Source organism: Dama dama, chromosome 27, assembly GCF_033118175.1.
Source record: "Dama dama isolate Ldn47 chromosome 27, ASM3311817v1, whole genome shotgun sequence".
In the NCBI taxonomy this organism is placed as follows: Eukaryota; Metazoa; Chordata; class Mammalia; order Artiodactyla; family Cervidae; genus Dama; species Dama dama.
In genome coordinates this window covers 24,850,655-24,876,197 of record NC_083707.1, presented here as the reverse complement: position 1 = coordinate 24,876,197, position 25,543 = coordinate 24,850,655, and the positions used below count along the sequence as shown (strand labels likewise).

Sequence of the window (25,543 nt, the reverse complement as noted above, 5' to 3'; positions counted from 1 at the left end):
TTTCTGGGAGATGAATGTATTTTACTTTATAAGGAAGGCTTGGTCCACTTTACATATGTGCAGAACATCTTTTGTGAGGAAAAATAATGAAATGAGGTCCGTAGGCTTGTAGAAGCTTCGAGAGGAAAGCTTATTACATAAACTCCCAGCATTGTTTCCATGTGTACCTCGATGTTCTGTGTTGTTCTATGACCAGATTTATACTAGGGCTCTTGCTTCCTGTCAGACCAGATGGAATCATACTGATGTGTTGGCATAGAGAAACTGTTTCCTAAAATAATAAAGTGTTCTTATTAGAATACTTATAAAGCTTTATGACCATGATGTGTATATATGCTGACTGGCTATTAAGTGTGTTATGGCAACTCAGCAAATTTAGCTTTTTTCATTTTATTAGTGAGCATTCATAGTAAGAGATGGGACAGTCTTGGTTTTTAGAACACTTTTAGTTTAGTCACGTAAAAATATGTTTCTATCACAGAAATTCAAACTTCGAAACCTTGATATCCTAAAGGTTCTCTTGTCCAAGGATATCTTGGATTATATATCCAGAACCCTAACTAGGTGAATGAGATGGGGAGTAGGGTTTCTAATCTGTATTGATTCAACCAAATATTGATCTTATAGCATATTAGGAAGTAAAGTATATATGGAAACATAAGTAAATGCAAGTAACAGTTCTACCTCTAAATTCTAATATACAGAAATAACAGTTTACAAACAAAACGCAAGAGAAGTTCTAAAGTTACCCCAGAAAATACATATGTATTGTACATTTCATAAACATCTTTTTAATTATATGAATACATTTCAATGATGTTTGTACACATGTGTTTTGATATTTTAATCAATATTTAATACTGTTAGATTCCTTTAAAAAAAATCTGTTTTCATAGTTCAGTCACTTACTTCTTTACTGCAGAACATCATCATTAGCTGGGTAGGATTCCCAAACACATATTTTCTTTATTTGACAGATAAAGAGCTGAGGAAAGAATGTCACTGAAGAAGCACAGATATAGATTTTTATTTGGCCTTGTGAGAAGTGCAATCCCATGAGTAACTTAAATACTTGTAATTTTAAATCAGTTCTTCCCTGGTTTCTTATTATTCTTTTGTTGCTTTTCAACCTATAGGATGGAGCTGTCCTTGAACTTGGTTTATTTGATCATTCAAGTGCAACCATCAAGTTGTCTGTAATATTTAAAACCTGAGGCTTCATGGTATTATTTGCAAAATAACACCACATAAACGTTTGGGCTTTGGTTTCTTTGAAATATAGTGTTGGTTGCTTTATGAATAAAAGCATAATTTCAATTCAGGAGACTTTTTGCCTGAAGCCTATAAGACAGATGCATCTGATTAACTTTGGCAAAACTGGACTGGCCTGTTATTGTAATGTAGATGTTTTCGGGGTTGGGAGGATATTTTAAAAAGGCATGCAAGAGGGTCTTTTTTTTTTTTTTTCCCCTAAGAGACTGAGAACGGTTTTGCCCCCGAAACTGCATCTCAGACTGCTTCATTTTTTGCACACTTTTATTTTCTAGTGGAACTTCTCCATTAGCCTGTCTGAATGCAATGCTTCACACTAACACGCGAATCGGGGATGGAACATTCTTCAAAATCCCTGGGAAGTCAGGCCTCTATGCTCTCAAAGTAAGTTGGGCTGTTCTGCATGTTATGTCTATTATTACTGTGTATCATGCCTTTATTCAGACATGTGAAGGTAAACAAAATTAGATTTGGGTGAGGGGTAGAATGACCCCTTTGCCTTTTAAATGTTTTCAGATGTCTTTAAAAATGATTTTGTATTCAGAATAAACAATGACATTTTTCTTTAAAGAAAGCATATCTGTGGTTTCACTCTAACATATAGTAATGGAAAATGGTTGTGGCTTCCTTGAAATTCTTGATTCTTAAAAATTTACATGGAGGAGCGCCATGGTTCATCAGCCAAAAGTTTTAAGATGATCACAGTTGCCAAAAAAACTGTTTGATTTGATGATTACACATTGATATACCGGCTTCACACCTGTATGACTGTCTTTTATAAAAATAAGAAATGTATCCATTCCTCTTGAAAATTTGCTGTTTTAAATGTTATTCAAATTTGAAAGAAACAGTGATCTCAAGGAAGTTTTTACTAATAAAAGCTTTTACTTGCATGAGAACAGAGAAATTAAAGGCTTCAGATAACCAAGTCTTAATGGTTTTAGTGTAATTTCCATTTACATCTGGAATGAAAATGCCATGTAAGATGCCAAATTCCAGAGGACAAAAGCTGATACAAATGGCTGCATAACTTAGAACACGCAAAATCAGTGTATTTTCTTATAAATTAAAAAAGGTATCAGCTTTAGTAAATGATGAGGTATGTTTAAAATTCATTAATTTCCTTTGAGAAGTTTCTTCTGTTTTATTTTTAATGTTAAAAGTTATACCTGGCAAAGAATTGGGAATTCTTTCTCAGCTCTTAAGCATCAGGCTCTTGTTCTATGTGTGTGTTTCAGAAAATAATACAAGTTAATCAAAAGACTTGTATTATTTGTTAGTTTTTGTAGCTACTTGGGGGTTAATTTATGATTACATCCAAGTTGTAAAGCCATTTTCTAAAATGAAGACGGTAGAATTGAGAAGAAGAGAAACAACATATGGCAAAAAGAAACTTTGTCTTTTGTGTAGATTTTAAAGGTTATCTCCTCCCAAAATTAACTATGGCAGTGTGCTTTTCCCAGTAACCCACCCCCCTCCAAGGAGTGGTTTTAAATTAAAAAATAAATCAGTGTTGCAATTTAAAATCACAAGTAACTTTGATAACTCCTTAGGGCTCTGGAAGTATTTTGAGCGTTTTCCGTTGCTAATACATCTCCATAAATCATTATTTTTAAAATAATATAGAAAGAGGAGTCATTATGCTCAGCTGATGGAACTTTGGATTTAGGCTGTGAGTCTGAATTGGATGGCTCAGAGATGGCGGAGGCCAATGCCAATGGGGAAGGAAATGGAGGTAAGTGTGGCAAATTTCAAGATAGAAATCCTGTTCTCTTAAAGGTTATGTAGAGTTCCAATAACTTGCTAATTGAGTTCCCTACCATTATTGATACAATTTTAAGTTTTTGCCACCGTTTATCATTAAACAATTCTGATTCTAAAGGTTAGCACCTAAGAAAAGTATTCAGTTGTTTGCTTTTTGTTTTATTTTGCTTTTTAACAGTATGGATTGCCCTGCATATTACTCTTGAGTGTTATCATTGTATTTCTTGTGCAAGGTGAGAGTCTTACTGAGGTTTGCTGTGGTTTAATCCTTATGTGAGGCTTGAGACGGCTGATGTTTGGTTTCTGATTGTGCTCATTTTTTCTGTGAACCCAAGTAATTTTATAAGAACTTTGTTCCTAGGTTTGTCTTTAATAAATTAAGCTTAATGTTAACATTCCTCACAGTGAAACAGGGACCAAATGAGTTATATTCTTATGAAATGCTTTTGAAAAGTGAACAACCCTTCTGGAATTCTAAGGGGGCATTTTCCACTTGAATTCTGTCCATGTGGATTCATTTTTAACTTTCTCAAGACATTTGCATTATGATCTGTTGGTGTATGTAATTTCTGTACTGCAGTTTTGGCAAACCTTTGCTCCACAAAAACTGCTGTTCTTTTCTATTTTTTTTAACCTAACTCACTGGTCCCCCAAGTGGACCCAGATCGTGATTTGAGAGGAAGACTGTGTCATTAATGTCTGTGTTGGTGGACTCATAGAAATCAGTAAATTACCATTAAACAAACAAACCTTAAAGGATCCTTGCAGAAATATCGTATTTCAGTAATAGCCCAAAGCCATTCATTTTATTAATGGTCGTAGGAGTCCCTTTGTATTCTGACTAGCCACTCCTGCCCTTTAAACTGGTGTCTTTCTGATAGTCCCCTAGAGGCTGATTTTGCTCCAGAGCCATCTGACCTGTAGCCAAGGTGCTGAATTATTATAGGAAACACAGATTCTTGTCTTAGTAAAATGGCTGAAATCAGCTTTGTAGACTTTTTTTTTTAAACCAGCTTTCATTTAATTTGGTGTCCTTATTCCTCCTGTACCTTTTGAAAACTCAACTAAACCCCCCACCACTATTATGGTAGTGCTGTGAACTTTGGCAGGTCCTTGTGTTTAGAAAGAGAACAGAGCAGAGATGCATGACAATTTCTGGATTTCTGGAAGGGCTAGTGAATGGAGCACACCCTTCTCCTTCAGTGGCTGAATGGAATCTTATTGGGTTCTTTTGCTGTACTGCATGCTTGCATGAACACTTGCATCCTTCCTCTCTCTCCACCTCTTTTCGGTTAATGTACATCAACATATATATTGAGTTTCTGCTATGTGCTGAGTACTGTTCTCAACATTATAGTTGTTGCAGTTAAAAAGAAGACCAGAAAAAGACCTCTCGTGGATTTTATATTGGTAGAGAGAGAGACAATAAGCAAGATAAATATGTGAAATTTACAGCTTATTTAGTGCTGTCAAGTGTTATGGGGCAAAATCAATTAAATAAGGAGATAAGAACAAGAGAGAGGTACATCTGAGAAAAGACCCATGGGAGTGAGGGAGCAGGCATTTGATGGGAGAGAGTTCTGGACAGAAGAAGCAGCAATTATAAAGGCCTTAAAACAGGAGAGTGCCTGGAATGTTCCAGAAACATTAGGTCAGTGTGGTTGGAGTCCAGAGTGAGCAAGGGAGAAGATGGTAAGATACAGTTTCAAAGAAGTTATGGAGTGCCATGACACCAAACTTTGTTTTGAGTGAGATGTTAAACCACTGCAGGATTTTGAGCTAGAAGGACAATGATCTCAGGCCTTAGTAGGATCACTAAGTATAAAAAAACCATATATAAGAGAACAAGGACAGAAAGAGGGAGACGAGTTAGAAAGCTATTGGTGTAATCTAGATAAGAGATGATGGAGTTCAAATAACAGGAGTAGCAATGAAAGTGATGAAAAGTAATTGAATTCTAGGGTAGACCCAATAGGAACTGCTGAAATTAGGGTAGTTATGAGATAAAGAAAGGAGTTGGAGATGACTTCAGAGTTTTGAGTGTCAGCAAGTAGAACTATTTAACTTAGATGGAATACCTGCAAGAGCGTTTGGGGTGGGGGATGGTGACAAAGGAGCTCAGTGTAGGACATATTAAACATGAAATTAATTTTCTGCCTCCAAGTGAATATGTTAAATAACTGAACTTATCTGTCTTAGATTAATGGGAAAGACTTTGCTGAAAATATACACTTGAAAGTGGTCAGTTTATAGATGAGCTTTAAAGATAAGAAACTGGATGAAATCACCAAGAAATTGAAGGCAGATAGAAAAGAGGAGAGGCTCAAAGACTGAGCTTAGAGTACTTGAAATTTAAGAGGTTGGAGAGATTATAGGAACCAGCAAATGAGACAGAGGATAAGTGGACAGACAACTTATGTTGTCTGTTCTGAAAACAAAGTGAAGAAAGTGGGTCTGGGGAGGATGTAGCTCAAACATGTCAATTGCTCTCTCTGTGTCAACTTACAATGAAGGCCGAGGGAAAAACATTGGATTTAGTTTTGTGAGGTTATTGACAATGACTGTTTTTATCATACAGTGAGACCACAAGCACGAATGGAGTGTGTTCAAGAGAATAGGAGAACAGAAATTGGGAGACCCCAAGTGCAGTCAGTTCTTTCAAGGTTTTTTGAGATAAAGGGAAGGAGTGAAATGGGGACATGGCTGCAAAAGAAAGTGGAAGAAAGGAAAGTTTTCTGAATATGAGAGATAAATGTGAGAACAATCATGTACTGCTGGGAAGAAATGCAGTTGAAGAGGTTTTGATGAGGCAGGTGTCCTGTTGCCATGTACTTGATTGGATGAGAGGGAAGGAGATCTGTGAAACAGATGAAGAGATTGGCACTCTTCAGGAGTATTGACTAGTGCTGTAAGGAAGCAATAGGAAAAATGAGGGTGCTGGATAGAAATGAAGGTAGGTGAATATATGGGGAGGGGCTGCACAAGGTCACTTCTTAATGCTCCATTTTTCTCCGTGAAATAGAAAATCAGTTCTTCAGCCCCGGGTGAAGATGGAGAGGTAGCTCCATAGATCTAAGGAGAAGATAGAAAATGTTTGTCTTGGGTCTGACATCATTAAGGACAGTTCTGAGACTGCTGATCCTGAATTTAATGTGAGAACAGCCAGCATGCTTGTGCATTTTTCTCTGGTCGTGTTCATGACCACTCTGTGGGTGCAGAGTAGACACAGTGTTGAAATGGACCAGAGCTGGGGTTTTTCCAGGAGCGAATGATGAAGCCAGGGAGGGGCGCAGGAGTTGAGGGTGCATGACATGGAGCATTAAGATCCATCTCTGTGGAATTTAAGCTGGTTGTGGGGGTTGAGCAAAGGCACATTTGTGTGAGGAATGGCATGAAGGAGGAGGTGGAGGTCTCCTTAGGGAGGAAGAATTGTTTGATTTGGTGTTCAAGAGGAAATGAGTTGGAAGGGTAGGTGATGTAAGAGTGGAATATGTGAAATTGAGGTTGTAGTTGTTGTTCATTGCTAAATCATGTCTAACTCTTTGCTACCCCACGGTAGCCCGCCAAGCTCCTCTGTCCATGGGATTTCCAAGGCAAGAATGCTGGAGTGGGTTGCCATTTCCTTCTCCAAGGGATCTTCCCAACTCAGGGATTGAATCCCCATCTCCTGCATTGGCAGGCAGATTCTTTACCACTGAGCCACCAGGGAAGCCCCTGAGCTTGAGGTTAGGGTGGATTATGGGAGGTGTGTCTGAGCTGAGAAGAAAGAGGGAGGGGAGGTTGAAGGCTGTTACGAATGGCTAGGTAGTGTGGGCCCTCTTCAGAGTGTCCTGGCAGAGGTGATCATCAGTGACTGAAATTGAGCAGCCCTGCCTTTGCCCAACTTCCTGTCATGGAGCAGGGTCAACATGGAGGAAATATGGCCTTTTCTTATCCGCACAAGGATGTTGTAAAGGCTGGTGGTAACCCTGCCTTGAAGTAGTAGAGAATCATCTGTGTGGATATTGAAACAGACAGTTATGATAGAACTAGCATTGAAAGGGTGTGATATTTAGGAGCTAAAATCTTCCAGAGATGAAAGGGAGTAACCCAGGAGTTGGTAGATAATTACAGTAAGGAGCAACAGTCTGTTGACGGGAGATACAATGCTGGAGGCATTTAAGGAGCAGGAAGGAGCATAGAGGTCACATGTCCTATTTTCAGGCCCAGCAATACAAGATGTGTGGGAAAGACACAGGCTGCTACCTGAGAAGGTTCCAGGGGAAGTAGTGTCCATGGGCGAGGGCCAGGTCAATCAGATTTTGCTAGTGACTAATCCCAACTTTCAGAAGAAAGAGTGGGAGGGTTTTAGTGGTTCTGAAGGGGTCCAGGGCAGGGTGAAAGCACTTAGGCAATAATTAAACCACAACAGGGATAAGCAAACTCCCCTAATTTGGAATGTGAATGAGTACTTCACCAGAGAACGCATACCCACACATCTCCAGCTAATGGGACCAAAACTGGATTTCCTGGCCTCTCCTTTGAAGTTGTACTAATGAAATTGCTTTGAGAAATCACTGAAAGAATGGTAAATAGCTTATTTCCTTGAGTGTTCCTTGACTTGCCCACTTTTCCATCTTATTGCAAACCACAATTGCTTCTTGTAGAGCGAGTGTGTTCCCTATCTATATGAATACCATATACTTCTGTGTACAGTCCATTAACCCCAGGATAGATTTTCAAACCTCGATACTGAAAATATGTTGAGTGCTCACAACGCCTATCCTTTGTGAACTGTTTACATGTAGACTGATTAATGCTGACAGCACTCCTGTGAGATAGTCAGACTTCCTAGGCTCTGTTGCTGTATTTTGTTGAATTTTTCTATTTTTGATTTTTATTTTGTTTATTTATATTTTTAATTTAATTTTTTTTGTTTTTGTTTTTTTTACCAGCAAGGAAACAGACTTAGAGGTTGAGTGTTTCATTCAGGTGGCATGCTCAGGTTGATGTGAGTGACCCCAAAAGCCAGGCTCTGACCACTCTACGACCCTGCCTGGAACCTTGGGGAACACTCTTAGCCCGGGAGTAACTGGTGCAGTTTAGCTTTGCAACAGTTGTCCAACTCTGTTCTGCTGCTAAACTTGAGAATTTGACAAAGAGGAACCACCGGCTTATCCAAATGAAGGAGTGGGCTACCACATGATTTCTTACAAATCAGTAATAAATGCCATGAACCTGAACTGGTTTAGATGATTTCCTTACTTACTCTATTTCTAATAGGTGTTTGAACCAGCAGTTAGATTGGATATAATTTCCACACTTCTTACAGCTGTACAAATACGCTTTGAAAATATAATTGGAGAGGGAAGGTGGGGAAGTGTGGGGTTGTAGGGGCCATGGGAGAGAGGGCAGGGGGAGAGGAGGGTCCCACCATCTGTTTTTTAAATCTTTATTCTCTTCTCCTTTCCCCATTCCTCCTTTGGGATATGAAAGAGTGAATAGTTTTGAAGTGAATAATAACTATCAATTGGTAAGATACCCTTGTGACAGTCCTGAGACTAAGCCTCTGCTACCATAGAGTTATTTCAGATGAACAGAGGTTAGCTGACATGTGTTACAGCACTAAAGGGATACTCAGAAAAGTATTTGAAAAGAAAGCGCTTTACAAAAGCTGGTAACCGGAAAGAAGTCTTGCAGCTTGATTCCAGTGACATGTGGATCTGTAGGTAAAGATAATAACAGCAATGCTTTTGCTTTCTTCTTGCAGTCCATTGGCCAGCAAAACAGATTTGTTTTTAAACAATAGACATTTCCCCAAGTTCTTTTGTTTTAAAGTCTGGTTGCATTTTTTTTTTTTTTTTTTTTTACAGTATGGGAAAGGTAATATATTCTCAATTCTCGAATTGACAAGACACAGAACTAGAGCTGTGCATTAGGTTTCTTTGATTCCTAAATAGTTTTTCAAGTTACTAAGAATTAGAGACTCAAGAAAGTAAACTCTTCACATTTTACAGGCTTAGCTCAAGAGGTGAAAGAGTGATTTAGGAGAATCACTTGATATATATATATCTTTGTTGACAACCCATGACCATTTATGTCTGTAAAAGTATAGATCTGTGTCACCCAAAGAAAATATTTAGAATTTTGTGGACTATTTTAGTCTTAGATTTATGCTTATGTTTGTGTCTGAGTTGCTTTCTGAACGTAATACATTGGTATATTATGAGTTTGCTTACACATATTAAGTTGACTTGCAGTACATGGCTGGCTGTGGAAACCATACATATTTTATAGAAACGATATCATCAGTAGATTGTCTTCACCTCCTTCCCCTTCTGTTCATAAATTGTTATTAACAAGAAAAAAAAATGAGCTTCTCTTTTTGTGACCCTAATATATTTCATGTTTAAAATCCAAAGCAGCCATCCTACTTAATCTTTTAAAATGAGGAAACTGGAGAATGTACAATTTTCATCCATAGAGATCAAAAAAGGTTTCGCTTGTTATTAACCCTAATGGCTTTCAGGGAGGAAGCAGCACTCTAGCTAGAGAATTAGTATTTTCAAAGTCTCTATTTAAGGAATAAGATTATAGAGAACACACATCCTATGTTTTAGTCCTTAGATCCTGGGGTGAATAATGATTCCAACGTTCACAGAATTTTATGTGGTCCCTTTTCATTATTCCTTATGGCCAGTTCTATAAGCGGGTTTCTCATTGTATGATTCTTGGCAGAGTCATGTTAACTTAATGAAACATTATTCAGCTCACTCTTTGTTTGCGTTGGCTCAGAGGCCACAGTTTGAGGGGCCTTTTTTTCAAAAGTGAAAAGTGCTTTAAGATGGCCTGAAGTGTGTGGATAGGATCTCAGTTGAGACATCAATTACACACAGATGAGCAGCTTCCTGGAGGAAGTGAGAAGGGTACTAATGAAGGTTTCGGCGCCCTCTGGGAGTAGTCACACTGACAGTTTATCGCTGGCAGTTTTATACAAGGGGTGGGAGAGGAGGATGTGTGCACCCTGAAGCTGTGAAGGATGTGTTCAAGTAACTTTTGAAGAGGTCGCCCAGCAATTGGGTGTCTTTGCTCGCGGTGGTATTGGTCTGGTGTTGCTGGGCTTTTTCAGGAGCTTGTCTGTGACTGCTCACATGGGATTTTACATCAGATGACACATGAGCCTTCTTTGTGTTCATCATCCATCTCTTCCTGACAGCCATTCCTGAGAATCTTGTAGGAGGGAAGGAATTGTTTCAGCGACTGTGTCAGGTCCCCTGATTTTTCTCAGGTTGAGCGAATTTGTCTTTTATCCAACGTCTGCATTATCATTAACAGCTTTGTTGGCTCCTAGAGACACCTGTTCTACACTGGTGGCCCAGGGAAACTTAAGTATGTGAAAATGATGTTGTTTTAGTAACACATGGAAGAAAAAACAGAGGGAAAAGAATACTCTTCACAGTCAGAAATGACCATTGGCAGGATATAAAACTTCCTCTGCCCACTCTTTCTCGTTCTCCTTTCTTTCATCCCAGCCCACAGCCTTCACAGTTCAGGGGAAGTATGAGGGACTTCAGAGGTTCACGCAGGCCTGGATCCTCTCTCATGTCAGCATTTTACTTAAACCAGTTGATTCAAGTAGACATTATTCTAATAGTAAATGCCCAGAGGGATGGGAATCCCACAGTCTTCTTTATATTTGTGTCTCTGTGTTTCTGATAACCTTTATAGTCAAGAATTTTTTCCTTATGCTGAAACCTCTGGAGCTTTTAATTAAACCAATTTTCTCCTTTTTTTCCCCTCTGATGATGGAGAACAGCTGGGCATCATCTTAGCTCCCACCCCCTTCATCTTAACTTCTCCAAATAACTTATCCCAGCTATTTCAAACATGACTTATAGATACTATTTTCCATTTCTTTTACCCATTAGGGACCTCTTTTTCTTACATATTTCCCCTTGAACCGTGAACTTTGTTCTTGTGTAAATGGATTTTGGTCAGTTTTAACAGTCCAAGAGTCATGGAGTTAAAAAAAAAAAGTTTTTAAGGGCAGATAAAGTGACCCATTTAAGTGTACTTTCCCATCTCTTCTTGTTCAAGGAGAGAAATATTTCATAATATAGAGATAAAAATTGGAAATAGAGTACGATCTCATGATAAAAGCGAAGTCCCTCTCAAATAAAACCAAAATTAAATGTATTCTCACAATTACTCATCCTGAAGAGTCAGATTTCTTCTTGATTGATACAGGTTGTGATTGATAGAGAGGAAAGAAGAATCCATGCTTTTAAAATGAAGTACTTTTTTCAGTCATGTCAGATAATTAATTCTTTCTTTTTTCTCTAAAGTGACAGTGTATAACCATTTCTCAAACAGTTAGCCATCTGTTTGTCTAACTCCCTTTCTTATACACTGGAGTTACCCTTTATGTGTTGAAGTATGAAGTCATTAGTAGTGCCCATGAGTGAAGCACTTATCCTTGACCTGTACCAACCTTTTAATGATATTCTTTCTGGCTGCTTTTTTCTATTTCTCATTTTCTAGATGGGTTGCTGTATTTCTGAGCAGATGTTGCAGGAACTTGCTGCCATGTAGATTACACATGTTGTGGGTTCTAAGAGAAATAGCTTCTAATATCCGCCCCCTCCCCCCGCCGCCACAGCAGCTTATTGTGTTATTTTCCATAATTCTAAGTGGATTCTGTATCGGTCTATGATAGGAGGGATTAGGTGGTTAAAGGCTGGTACCTATAGGATATGTATGCTTTTTCTAATAAATATTATTATTTCTGATTTTGTTTCTCTTTTCTTATCTGAGTTTCTTGTCTAGATATACAGAGGTACTAATCCAACTAAAATGTCCTGGTGATAAATTGAGTGCTGGTTAGGAGGGATTCCAATACCTTCAGTGAGTAAACTGTTCTTCCTAATTACTTGTAGAAATTCATTGTTTGGTCTGACACAAACTGATGTGTTTGTGAACTATTTGAGGACATTGCAATGAAATTGCAATACATCCAGGTCTGGGATATCAGAAGACCGTCATTTGTAGTGTGTGATATATGCCACCCAAATCATTAATGTGTCTGGCATGATTACATCTTGTAGAGCACGTTCTTACTGATACACATGACTAGTATAATCATGAATCCATCTGATTTGTTCTTCCTCATAGTTTATTTTGCTCTCCTTTCTACAGACCTCTTCTGACCAAGTAAAGAACTTCATTGACCTAATGTAGCAGACTATATAGTAAAATTTTTAGTTTGTTATTGTTGTTGTTCAGTTGCTTAGTTGTGTCTGACTCTTTGGGACCCCATGGACATACCAGCCTCCTCTCTCCTCCACTGTCTCCTGGAGTATGCTCAAACTGATGTCCATTGAGTCGGTGACGCTATCTAATCATCTTTGCCGCTCCTTTCTCCTTTTGTCGTCAATCTTCCCTAGCGTCAGAGTCTTTTCCAGTGAATCAGCTCTTCACATCAGGTGGCCAAAAAATTGGAGCTTCAACATCAGCCCTTCCAATGAATATTCAGGGTTAATTTCCTTTAGGATTGACTGGTTTGATCTTCTTGCAGTGCAAGGAACCCTTAAGAGTCTTCTTCAGCAACACAATTTGAAACCATCAGTTCTGCAGTGCTCAGCCTTACTTGTGGTGCATCTCTCACATCTGTACATGACTACTGGAAAAACCATAGCTTTGACTATGGACATTGGTCAGCAAAGTGATGTCTCTGCTTTTTAATATGCTGTATAAGTTTGTCATAGCTTTCCTTCCAAGGAGCAAACGTCTTTTAATTTCATGACTGAAGTCACCATCCAAGTTATACTAGTTGTATTTTATTCATAGAGAATGTTGTTCAAATACTGTCTAATACCAATACTTAACAACGTTTAGATACTGTCTCCCTTGAAAGTCTTAGGGGGAAATTGCTGTTTCCATTATTTTATTGCTATTATTTCTCTGTTTAATTTCTCACCTCTTGTACCCTTTGTTTCTTGTAATGCAACAAGGGAAATTGTTTAAATCTAGATACCTAAATGTATCTTGGAATAAGGACTTCTCTGAGAGGAGCGGTTCTCCTCAGTCTGGATCCAAAAAGAATTAAGGAGTTGCCTTTTTCCTGAAAGAAATGGAGTCCTGGAAATATTTAGTTGGGATCAGATGAGTTTGTCTGGTTGTCATTAAGTCATCTTCAACAGTTTTTGGCATGTATTTTGCTGCTGTGTATATCCAGAATATCTGATATGCACAATTGCAAATGTAAGTGTGATACATAAAACAGAGTACAATCCAAACGTAAACTTTTGGGGTTATTTGCCAAACTGGGGATAATTTTGAATTACCCACTTATTGATCCTTTAAAACAAATTTTAGTTATCACTGCTAGGTCTTCGTAGGGTTGATTTTTCTCAGGCAGAATGAATAGTTCTCAACCTTTTTTTTGAATCATTCATTTATTTTTGGTGGTGCTGGGTCTTCTTGCTTGTGAGGGCATTTGTCCAGTTGCAGTGAGTGGGGGCTGTGCTCTGGTTGCCACGTGCAGGCTTCTCTTCAGGGTGACCCCTCTTGTGGTTCCCAGGCTCCCGAGCACAGGTCAGTAATTTGTGGTAGGGGCCCAGTTGCTCCATGGATGCAGGATCTTCCCAGATCAGGGGCAGAACCCATGCCTCCTGCCTTGGCAGACGGATTTTTTTACCACTGAGCCACCAGGGAAGCCCAATACCATTGTTTTATGAACAAAGTTACTTTTAAGAAAACTTAATGGCTCAAAGTCAGGTCTTAGATCATAGTCACTGTGTTACCCCTGCATTTTATATGGTCCTTGGCATGAAGGTGTTCAGTAAAAGTGTTGCAATTGAATAAATGATTAATAAATAAACAATTAAGCTCCCTCTAAGATCCATCCCACTTTTGATATTGAATTCTAACAGTGTGCCACGTTATTAATCCTCACATACCGTGTGCTATTTGATTTAAGTTTTTGTAGTTTAGAAGAACTCTGCTAAGCCTATAGTGTATACAGGATCATTTTGATGGAAAACTGTTTTGATTTGAGAGTGTCTGTTGAGAAAATTGAAAGGAAGTATTTGGAGGAAGAACTGAAAGAAATGAAATCCATCAAGGGAGGCTTCTTTCCCTGCCTTCATTAGCCCTTTGAACCCTGGTTACCTCAGGTAGCCAGTCACTTCGTGTGTAGATGAATGAGACATGTGCCGATTCATATCTTTGTTGCGTTGACTCTCTTGTGCCCACATCCTGGGCTGTTTTGTGATTCTGCCCCTGCACAGCTCTGCCATTTCAAGTAAGCATTGTCATTTCTAATTTTGACTTTTCAGTGATACTTATTTTTATTTCACCACACAAAACCTCCGGACTGTGAGGTTAAAATTAAGACTTAAAATTAAGTCAATGAGTAGGGATGGCAGAAGGAAATATATCTACATTTAGTGACAGGTCGTGGGGCTTCCCAGGTGTCTTAGATGGTAAAGAATCCGCCCGCAATGCAGGAGACCTGGATTTGATCCCTGGGTCGCAAAGATCCCCTGGAGAAGGGAAAGGCTGCCCACTCCAGTATTGTTGTCTGGAGAATTTCATGGACAGAGGAGCCTGACGGGCCTCAGTCAGTGGGGTCGCAAAGAGTCAGACACGACTGAGCGACTAACACTTTTAGCTTTCACACTTCACAGACATCTCCCACTGACTTGCATAAGATGTTTTTTTTTTTTTTTTTCAGTTTGGTTTTCATATTTTCCCTAATTGACCTTAGGATAATTTTTAATTTTTTAATAAAGATTCGTTTTCAAATTTTAAAAATTCATTTTTGTACGTATGCTTTTCCACAATAAAAAACAAAACAAAACTGTGCTTTGCTGACTTTCCCTTCCATGAATTCTTGTTAAAAACAGTAATTGAAAGTTAACTTTAGAAAGAAATACTTGAGAACGTCCCTGGTGGTCTTGTGGTTAAGAATACACCTGCCAGTGCCGGGGACAGAAATTCGATCCCTGGTCCAGGAAGATTCCACATGCAACAGGGCAGATAAGCCCGTGGACCACAACTACTGAGCCTGTGCTCTATAGCCACAACTACTGAAGCCCGATTGCCTAGAGACCATGCTTTGCAACAAGAGAAGCCACTTCAATGAGAAGCCCAAGCACTTTCAACAAAGAATAACCCCCTACTCACCACAACTAGAGAAAAGCCTGGACAGCAGTGAAGACCCAGTATAGCCAAAAATTTTTTTTAAAAATGGAAAAGAAATAGATACTTGAGACAAATTTCATGAAAATCAAATCCGACAATTTAGTTTAATTAATATTCATGGATCAACTACTCTGTGCCTGTATTTGCACAGAAGTGAGTATTCAAGTTGCTGGGCCTGTGAGTGATAAGGCAGATGCAAGCAACAGTATCTCAGGGACTGACATGAATTCATAACACTACGTTCCAAGAAAACTTGGGTTGGGGAAGAGTAAGTCTTCCTCAGAGAAGGGGGTAGTCAGGAAAGCTTTGAGGAAGCTGTTTGAGTTCGGTCTGTCAAGATGAGTTTGCTAGGCAAAAAGATGAAAGAGGGACGGTCAGAGCAAGTGAGACAAATACAGCGAGTATTATGTGTGCTCAGGAAATGCCACAAGATCTCGACTGGTTGAATCAGAGAGGTGGGAGTTGGGAAGATGACCAGATGTTAGACTGGAAATAAAGATGAAGTCAAGATTGCATTCTGCTCAAACATACAGTTATCGGGGGAAGGGAGTTTGGGATGGACAAGTACACACGGCTATATTTAAAGTGGATAACCAACAAGGTCCTACTGTATAGCACAGGGAACTCTGCTCAGTGTTAGCTGGCAGCTTGGATGGTGGGGGGTGGGGGCGTTTAGAGGAGATTGGATGCATATATATGTGTGACTGAGTCATTGTGTTGTGCACCTGAAATTATCACAACATTGTTAATCAGCTATACACTAATGTAAAATTTAAAAATATTAATAAAAGAGTACATTCTCCTTTCTCCTGTTTTTGTGTCTTATGTAAAGTTCAGAGCCCTCTTGTATACCTGTCAGGGGCTTAGTACTTAGACGGGGGGAATGTCACCCATGCCTTCATCTCCGTGCTATGCTTAGTCGCTCAGTCATTTCCCACTCTCAGCAGCCCCACTTACAAAGTATGAGCTTTAGTCCATATTTTCCAATTCTATCACATTGTTGGGTCTAATGGTGAATGAAAAAGAAGAGAGAGGGGAAGGGACAGCTTGGGACTTGGAGAAAAGAGGCTGCCATCCAGTCTTGTTGAGACATACTCAGCAGTTCCTCTAGCCTTGAGGGCTATCTGGTGATCACCTGTAATCCCTTTGGTTCTGAGCCTTCTAAGTAAAATATTTTGGTGGAGGGGTTTGGGAATCTGAGTGTGAATGACAATAGAGGTTGATGAGTGACAGCGACTGAAAAATCCCATTAACTGAATTAAAAACTGGCAGATTAGCTTTTAGCTATGTTTTTAGCTTGCCTAGTTTTAGCAGGCAAGCAAAACGTAGAAATAATACTCCTGTACCTTTTAAAACATTTTTTTTCTAGTCTTCAGTTTGTCCAGCTACAAGTAGGGCAGGCAGTCTTGTGGGGTTTCCAGGTATAAAATCCTAGCATGCATTTTGTGATGGTGCCAGTGCACAGTTATGAAAGAAAAAAAAAGAGAAACAGTTTCTATTCTGTCCTGAATGCCAAGAAGATATCACTTCTAAGCTGCATGTCAGAGTTAGATATTTATTGGCTAAAACATCTGTCCTAATTCTTCAGTTTCCTGGCTCCTGTTGTAATTTCAACATACAGGGGATTTCCCCTGGCCCTTTCTTGAACATTAATTTTTTTTTGGCTTGTATTTCAGAGGCCAAACTCAGCCCCTTAGATAAATATTCAGGCAACTGTTTAAAATAAGCCCTGTATTATTTATTTATCACATCTGTTAAGAAAGCTGCAAGGATAAAGTAAGAGTGAAAACTGTGTGTTTTGTCAGAATATGAATCTTGCAAGAGTATGTTCAACTGCTGCTCCATCTACACAGTGAGTGTTTTTAGATTCAGCTACCCTCATGGCAAAGAATGAATAAATCACTTAGATGCCCATGGTTAGGGTCTGTATGGTCAGTACACACACACACACACAAAGAGGCACACACTCTTTTAAGGCTGTGCATGCATTATATTGTGTCCTACTCATTTTTATTCTTGAACTTTTCCTTATAAACAAGTTTTAAATTCACAGGAATACTCATTTATATATTTTATTTTCTATTCCATTTACTTTCTTTAAGACTCTGCACTTATTTTATTAGAAATAAATAATTACAGGGAAACCAGTTTGGCCCAGAGAAATAGGATCAAGTTCAGAAAGAGGAACTGGGGAGGAAAATGACTCTGTAGTAAAGGAATTCTCATGATGCTTCACTTGGGTCTGGGCTGGAACGTAAGATGAAGTAAAACAGAATTGAGTTAAAGGGAATTGAATCATATTGAGGAAAAACTTCACAGTATTTCTTGAGGCTGTTTCAGTTTTATTGTCATTCCCTCCAACTGAAATTCCGGGCTGTGTATTGACGACTCTTTCTTTTGGAAACACTGTGTGTAAGTACATGTGACTCACTCTTACCACAATGCAGTAGTGAATTTAAACAGCCATACAGCATGTACACTGACACCGACATAGGTATCACAATACCCTGTGGTTTCCCAGGTCAGAAACAAATAGAGCAGGTTGTGATTTAGATACCTGTTATCCCCAGGAAGTGACAGCTGATTGTACACTGCTTATTGTAGCAGTCAGAACATAAAAGACATAAGGTTTTGATTACACCCACACTGATTCAGTAATTGTTGCTTTTTTGATCCTGCTCTGCATTGAAGTTTACCTTTGAAACACTTATGAATAAAATCATTTCCTGAGAAAATTGGTAAATGTGTTTTGATGTCCAGTAGGCCAGGAGCATTCTGATGCTTTTTACAAATTTCCTGAAACCCATGTGCTGCATTTTGGTTGTCTTTTTAAACTACCCTTAGGTTTGTATTTTTTAGGTGGTGATACTAATTTAAGAATGTGAAAGTAGTAAAACGTATTTGCTAATGTGCACTTTTCTTTTGGCTGGGCTCACATTCCATCCATTTGGCTCTGTTCAGTTGGGATTATATATCATATCCACCACCTTCCTCTCATCTCTCTAGTTTGTTATACTTCCTATTGACTCCAGAATATTGAAAAAAAAAGCCATCCATGTAACCAGTATAAAAATAAATTTATCTTTAGAATATAAGCTGATGGTTATTTCTCATATTCCTTGATAAGTAAGCTTTGGCAAAGAGGTACAAATAAGTGATGATTTTAAGAAGAGAGGCCAGGAGGCCATAGTTTATGTAAGCAGTATTATAAAATGTTTCTTTACTGGAACATTTAGATTGTTTTAAACAAAAAATGTCATATTGTATCAAAGAGAAAAAAGTCACCTGATCTTTAACTAAGGCATTACTCTCCCTGGATATCTGGGCACATCCTTTTGTTACTTCGACCTTAATGTTTTCTGGGCCAGTTGACCTCAGTTTTTTCTTATCAGAGCTCAACATCTTGTTCCTTGTGGCCTTATTAACTTCCTGTTTCAGGTCTTCCAACATGATGCAACATGTTCTTTAGACATCAAATTTTCTGTATCAGTTCTTGGCTTTGAAGCCAGATATTCTAAATGAAAGATTATGGACCTGGCCTTGGACCCCAGCTCTGCTGGTCTACTGGCTGTGACCGTAGACACATGAATGACCATTTCTGAGCTGTATTTTTCCCTCTCCAATGTGGAGATGACACTTTTTCTGTCTCGCAAGGAAGCTGTGAGGATGAAATGAGGTCACGTATGTCAAATGCCTGGCATTAATAACTAACAGTTATTTTCTAAAATGTGTTCATTTTGTCTTCCTAATTACTTTCTGTCATTAAAACAAAACTCGATTCACTCTTTTGCCTGGGCATCCTCTTTCATGGGTACATTTTCCATTTCTAGTCAGTGTGAGCTTTAGTCTACCCGAAGCAGTGCTGTCAACACTGCCACATGCATATGTCTCCATTTCTTTGTTTGTTTGTTTTAAATTTTATTGGAGTAAAATTACTCTACAATGTGACTAGAATCATGTTTAACTCATCCACCCACATTTCACACTCAGGTCAGAATTGTCCCGAGCTCCTGTTCCTTGGAAATTTTTCTTAGATTAGTGTTAACCCTGGTGCCCTTAAGAAAGCTTATTTTAAGCGTTTACAATATGTTCTCAAGTTATTTTCTTCCATATGACTTCCTCTTGCCTCCTGCCTTTGACATATGCCTCCATTTGCCACTAATGACAGTGCTTCCTCATGTGGATTTTCCACATAAATTCACCCTCCCCTGGAGTACAGAGAAAAGGCCTTCTATCTCTGCTGTTGCCACAGTCACATCGGTGTGAAACCCAGTGTCTCAGGCAGAGTGTCTGAGGAGGACGGAAAGAAGCGTTGGAACTCCAGCACAGGTGTTCCAGAGCAGAAATGACAGTGAACTTGACTTCCAGAGATGAGGCACCTGGAAGGCTTGACTGTAGTAAAAATGGGTAGATTATATTGTAATCTGCAGAGTCCATGATTTTCTTAAAAATAATTACCTTCAGTTGACACTCAGCGTCTCATATTTCATTTTTCCTTCTCCATGCTATGTACTTTGGCCCATAGAAGAGGATATACACACACCCCAGTGTATAGATTCTATAGACGGAGGGCTTTTAAGGGAAGATTCATAGTACCTCTGAGGTTGAAAAGTGAAAGTGTCAGTCGATTAGTTGTATCTGACTCTTTGCAACCCCATGGACTGTAGCCCACCAGGCTCCTCTGTACATGGATTCTCCAGGCAGGAATACTGGAGGGGGTAGCCATTCCCTTCTCCAGGGGATTCTGAGGTTGGTAGATTGAAAACAATTTCATTAATGTAGATTCTTTCTTCAAAATGTTATGAATTGCCCGATCTGCCTACTCACCTCCAGAAAGTACCTACTGACTCCCACCTCTTGAGACAGATACCGTGCTCTTTTTTATGTCTGTACAGTAGCCCAGAACATTGAAATTATCATCAATTAGTGGGTAAAGAAACTGAGGCTTAGAGAGGTTCAGTGTAACTGTGGCCACAGAGTTATTAAATGATCCGTTCTTTCAGATTGAGATACTCATCTTTATACTGTGCTATTTTGCCTTATTTTAGGTATCCATTTTCAATTGGAGAAAAGCTCCAAGTGAGTTAATTACAGTGGATATAAAAAAAGGAATTCAAATTAGTAATATCATTATCTCTCTGTGTCTAGTGTGTGCGAAGCAGGTAACCGATGAGGCGTCTTCCACCCGAGATTCAAGCCTTCCTAACACAGCAGTGCAGAGCAAGTTAGTGTCTTCCTTTCAGCAACACACCAAAAAGGCTCTCAAACAGGTAAGGTCGCTGGCATTTCTTCTTTGTCTCTCAGTTCTGCCTACTTAAGATAGAAGGTTATGCATAAAAAGCAAAATAAATAAGAATGTAGTAATCCGAAAGCAGCAGAGATGCCTTAGATTCAGCCACCCCCTAATATCCAGTACGCTGACTTTATGCTGCAGACTACGAGAGGCTTGGCTGAGAACTTTGATGTAAAATAGAAGAGGGAAAGTGTGTTTGGAAACATACAGAACTTAAGAGTGTGTGTGTGTGTGTGTGTGTGTGTGATTTAGAGCAAATATATTGCTTGTTCATACACATATTTTGAAAATACTGTCTCTACTTATGGTCTCATGTTTATCTGATAGTTGACGTCAAAAAGAAATGTAATTTCTTTCTTGTTACCGAAATGCATTGTTATAAATAAGAAAAATAGCAGTTGTGGTTTCCCTGTATCTTGACCATCCATCAGTGTGTTTGGTGGTGAATAGTATCATCCCCACATTACATAAGCAGTCTTGACCTGTGTGTCCTTGTCCAGAGATGGTGGTGAAAAGTGTGGTTATAACAGTGGACTCGAGAAAGAAAGAAAGTGCTCAGTCGTATCCAACTCTTTGCAACCCCATGGACTGTAGCCTACCAGGCTCCTCTGGCCATGGAATTCTCCTGGCAAGAATACTGGAGTGGGTAGCCATTCCCTTCTCTAGGGAATTTTCCTGACCCAGGGATTGAACCTGGGTTTTCTCCATTGCAATTGCATTCTTTACCCCTCAGGCATAACCTGGTTTCAACCCTTGCTACTCACTGTGTGACGCTGGGTGAGCCACATTTCTTCTCTGAATCTTAAACTCCTCCTCTAGAAGATGTAGAAAATAAAGGTACCCTTCACCTGGGAATGATCCAAGAATTACGCGAGGTGATAAGCTGAAAGGAGGTGCTAAAGTGAATGTGTAGCCCATAATAATCACTCAGTAAATGTTAGCTTACAGCCGCCACCCCAGAAATGCTGCATGTGTCCAAAAGAAAAGAAAGAGATGCTGTGGGCAGAGTGCATGATTAAATTACTACTAATGTCAGTAAATGCAGAGCTCACATAAATGCAGAGCTCAATATTTAGCCCTGAATTCATGGTTTTCCTTTGTTTAACTACTTTGCTCATTTTTTATTTTCATCATTTTGTGACAGCCACCTCCACCTCACCCCTTGCTGACCCTTACCAAGTCTACTAATAGAGGTGTCATTCTAAAGGATAGATTTATAAGAAGGAAAAAGAGGCCATGTTTTTAAATAAAGTTAGAAACATTTTTAAAGTCTCACAAGCCTATAAAGCTACTTAATATTCACATCCAATCTCTTGAAGTTAGAATGTCTCCACCTACTCCTCTATTTCAAACTAGGAAACTTTAAGAAAGAAACAACATTTTTATACTGCATTCTGTTACTTTTTAATTCTGTATTAGCTACTGAAATCACAGTATCTCCCTTCACTGGTATCATATTTAAGGTAGTAACAGTGTTTCATCCTACAGAGGTCAAATACTGAGCTCGCCATTTGTGTCCTTGCTCTTGTGAAATGTTTTAGATGCCAGAGAACAAAATTAAATTCAGTGTGGAGATCCCTTTTTCCCTGATGAAATAAAGTAGGGATGATGGTAGGGAAGCCTGGGGAAAAGGCTGATTCAAGCGGGAAACTGGATGCAGGTACTAAGATATGAACCAGGATGGAACAAAAGATGCAAACTGGGTACTGCTAACTTGAGCGTTTAAGAAGCGTAGATGCAAACATAAACGGAACTCATACTTCTGAAGAACAATGATTTAGAAACTGTGTACACTGTGAATTCATCCTCCGTGTGAATGGAAAGCTATTCATTCACATCTCTTTATTGTCATGTCACATTATTTTTAACTTTCTTCATGTTTGTTTCATATCCTTTGAACTTTTTTTAACAATTACTAAAACATGACACAGTTTTGAGTTCCTGGATATTTTTTATTTATTTGTTTCATTTTTTTGTAGATCATGTGTCCATGGGAAGTACCACTTGCTTGATTAGCATCTAAACCTTACTTTAAGAAGCCAGCCCTGTAAGCTGCTTAATGTCCTGAGAGAGCTATTTGTTAATGTCTTAAAACTTCCTGTTTTATAAAGTTAAGTTAAAGTGAAAGTTAAGTCGCTCAGTCGTGTCCGAGTCTTTGCGACCCTGTGGACTGTAGCCCACCAGGCTCCTCCGTCCATGGGATTCTCCAGGCAAGAATACTGGAGTGGGTTGCCATTTCCTTCTCCAGGGGAATCTTCCCGACCCAGGGATCAAACCCGGATGTCCCACGTTGCAGCCAGACGCTTTAACCTTTGAGCCTATAACCAGGTAACAAATTAGTCACCTGGACAGTGTGGCACAATATATAGCAGATATGCTAATGTTTGATTAATAATCAAATTTGTATTGAAAATACATTTAGAAGAAAAACTGTTCTTGTAGAATTTTGCCAGATTCCTTGTAATTGCTGAGTTTCTTAAGGCAGCATTTCAAAAATTGACTGAACATGCGGCATTTTGAATTGCAGCAGCCTCAGCAGATTTGCAGCTTTCTTTTTGATAGTCGAATGGCCATGACCATGTAGAATTCTTTGTAAGTGTATATACTGTTATATATTTATATGTATGTGTTCTGTGGTTGTGAATATGTTTTGTGTATACACATAAAACATAATCTTACAGCATGAATCATAATCTTAAGAACCTAGGGCCAGCCGAATAACCCTAATAATAATTATATTAGCTTGTCATTTATTTTTATGCTCTGCATTTAACAGGCACTATGCCATTTAATCCTCACACAAATCTTTTAAAGTAATCCTTTAAAATATGTTTCAAATGAGGAAGCTATAGCCCAGAGGAACTTGAAAACTTACCCAAGATTGTCCAGTGAGTACATCTTGAAGATGACATTTGAACCCAGAATCACAGTTTCAGATTCTGCCCTCTCAACTGTTAGTTCCTTTTAGAATATGCTTCCTAGGTGCATCAGTGGTAAAGAATTCCTCTGCAGTACAGTAGATGTGGGTTCAATCCCTGGGTCAGGAAGATCCCCTGGAGAAGAACATGGCAACCCACTCCAGTATCATTGCCTGGAGAATCCCATGGGCAGAGGAGCCTGGTAGACAATCCATGGGGTCGCAAAAGAGTCAGACACAACTTAGCAACCAAAAACAACAACAACAGGAGTGTAATAGGATACATGGATTTTTGACATTATCCAAGGAAACCTGCATTGCCGAGTATTTGTATAATGTAAGGAAAGCATAGTCATTAAGAATATTATTTCTGGGCTTCTCTGACAGTCCAGTGGTTAAGACTCCATCTCCCAATGCAGGAGGCATGCATTCAGTTCCTGGTCTAGGAACTAAGATCCCTCATGCCGCACAGCACAGCCAAAATAAGATAATTTTTTTCAAAGAAGAATATTATTTCCTAACAAAGACTGCTTGTGTTCAGTATCAGCACATATTAAAGGTAGATACTTAAATATAGTAGCTTTTATCATTTTACTAGGAGTATATTTTGAGTCAGTAGGGCTTTTGTATTTCAGCTCTATATTGCACAGTGTAGATTCTTAGAAAAAGAAGGTGAAAAAAAATCAGTTAGCTTTTTACACGTAAGTATAGTGAAGAAATGGCTTTCCTGGTAGCTTAGCTGGTGAAGAATCTGCCTGATACATAGGAGACCCCGGTTCAGTTCCTGGGTTGGGAAGGTCTCCTGGAGGAGGGCATGGCAATCCACTCCAGTACTCTTGCCAGGAGAATCCCCATGGACAGAGTAGCCTGGCGGGCTACAGTCCTTGGAGTCGCAAAGAGTCAGACATGACTGAGCGACTAAGCACAGCACAGCACATAGTGAAGAAAAATAATTTAAAACAAACCTCAGGCTTCCCTCGTGGCTCAGCGGTAAAGAATCCACCTGCCAATGCAGGAGACATGGGTTCGCTCTCCGGTCTAAGATCCCACATGCCACAGAATAATGAAGCCCATGCGCCACAGCTACTGAGCCTGTGCTCTGGAGTCCACGAGCCACAACCTCTGAAGCCCGAGAGCTGTAAACTCGTCCTCGGCAACAAGGGAAGCCACTGCATCTAGAGAAAAGCCCACGCAGCAATGAAGACACCCAGCATGGTCAATAATAAATAAAAAAATTTTTAATTGCTTCTTCTAAAACAAAGCTCATGCCAAACAAGCCAGATAAAATTCACCAGCTCTGAAGCCCCCACCCCCACCCAAAGCATGTTGCCGCCGTGAGTGGGTGCTTAACTGTGCACTTCTCTTGATTGCAGTGTAATTATAGGCTGGACATTGTGAAAGCTAGAATGCCCCTTGTCTGTTGATGTAGGGTATTTTCATTGCTCCTAATGTTTGGGTCCCTTTAACTTTCTAATCATCGGAACATTAGTTCATATCATATGTGGAGTTTAACTGCATGAATAATGTGTTGTTATTTCAGTAGTTATTTTTCTGAATAGCATCTTCAAAATAATAATGAGAAGCCTCTGGAGAATAGCAGATTGCTGATGATTACCTTGTTCCCTGTCTTCTTTCTGCCTTGATATTTTAGCTGTAATGATCCTAAAAAGTGTGAAATGATTATATTTTGAATTTCAAGGAAGCATAATTAAGGAAGATTAAATTTTGGACGTTTCTAAACAGCAGAATCAAAGGCAAGATTAAAAAAAGATGAGCTGTGTTACGAGGGGAGGTAACATGATGGACAACAGAACCTTTCCATCTTGTTCCTGTTGGTTTCTTTGACCTTCTTCATTATTTATTTAGGATGGTAGAATTTATTCATAAAGTTGCAGATCCTTTTCCCTCTTTGTATCACAAAGTAGACATATTCTTGGTATTTTGCTTCCACTTTATATGTTTGACCAATACTGTGAAATTCCAAAGGTTGTGTTGCCCGATAGCAGTTTCTGAACGTGGGTGTTGACATTTAGCGTACCAGCAACAATGCCCGTTGGTGGTGCCTGACACAGCCAGCTGTTTCATATGTGTGTATTTCTCATTATTTCAGCATT

General features: G+C 39.1%; 1 protein-coding gene across 1 annotated transcript in view; it reads left to right on the top strand.

The window, feature by feature from the left end:
- ASXL3 (ASXL transcriptional regulator 3) overlaps positions 1-25,543 on the top strand; it is a 187,866-nt gene that overhangs the window by 70,160 nt on the left and 92,163 nt on the right. Inside the window, exons 6-8 of the mRNA XM_061130910.1 lie at positions 1,548-1,656; positions 2,899-3,007; positions 20,368-20,489. Coding sequence (XP_060986893.1) covers positions 1,548-1,656; positions 2,899-3,007; positions 20,368-20,489 — 340 coding nt within the window. The remainder of the gene's footprint in view (positions 1-1,547; positions 1,657-2,898; positions 3,008-20,367; positions 20,490-25,543) is intronic.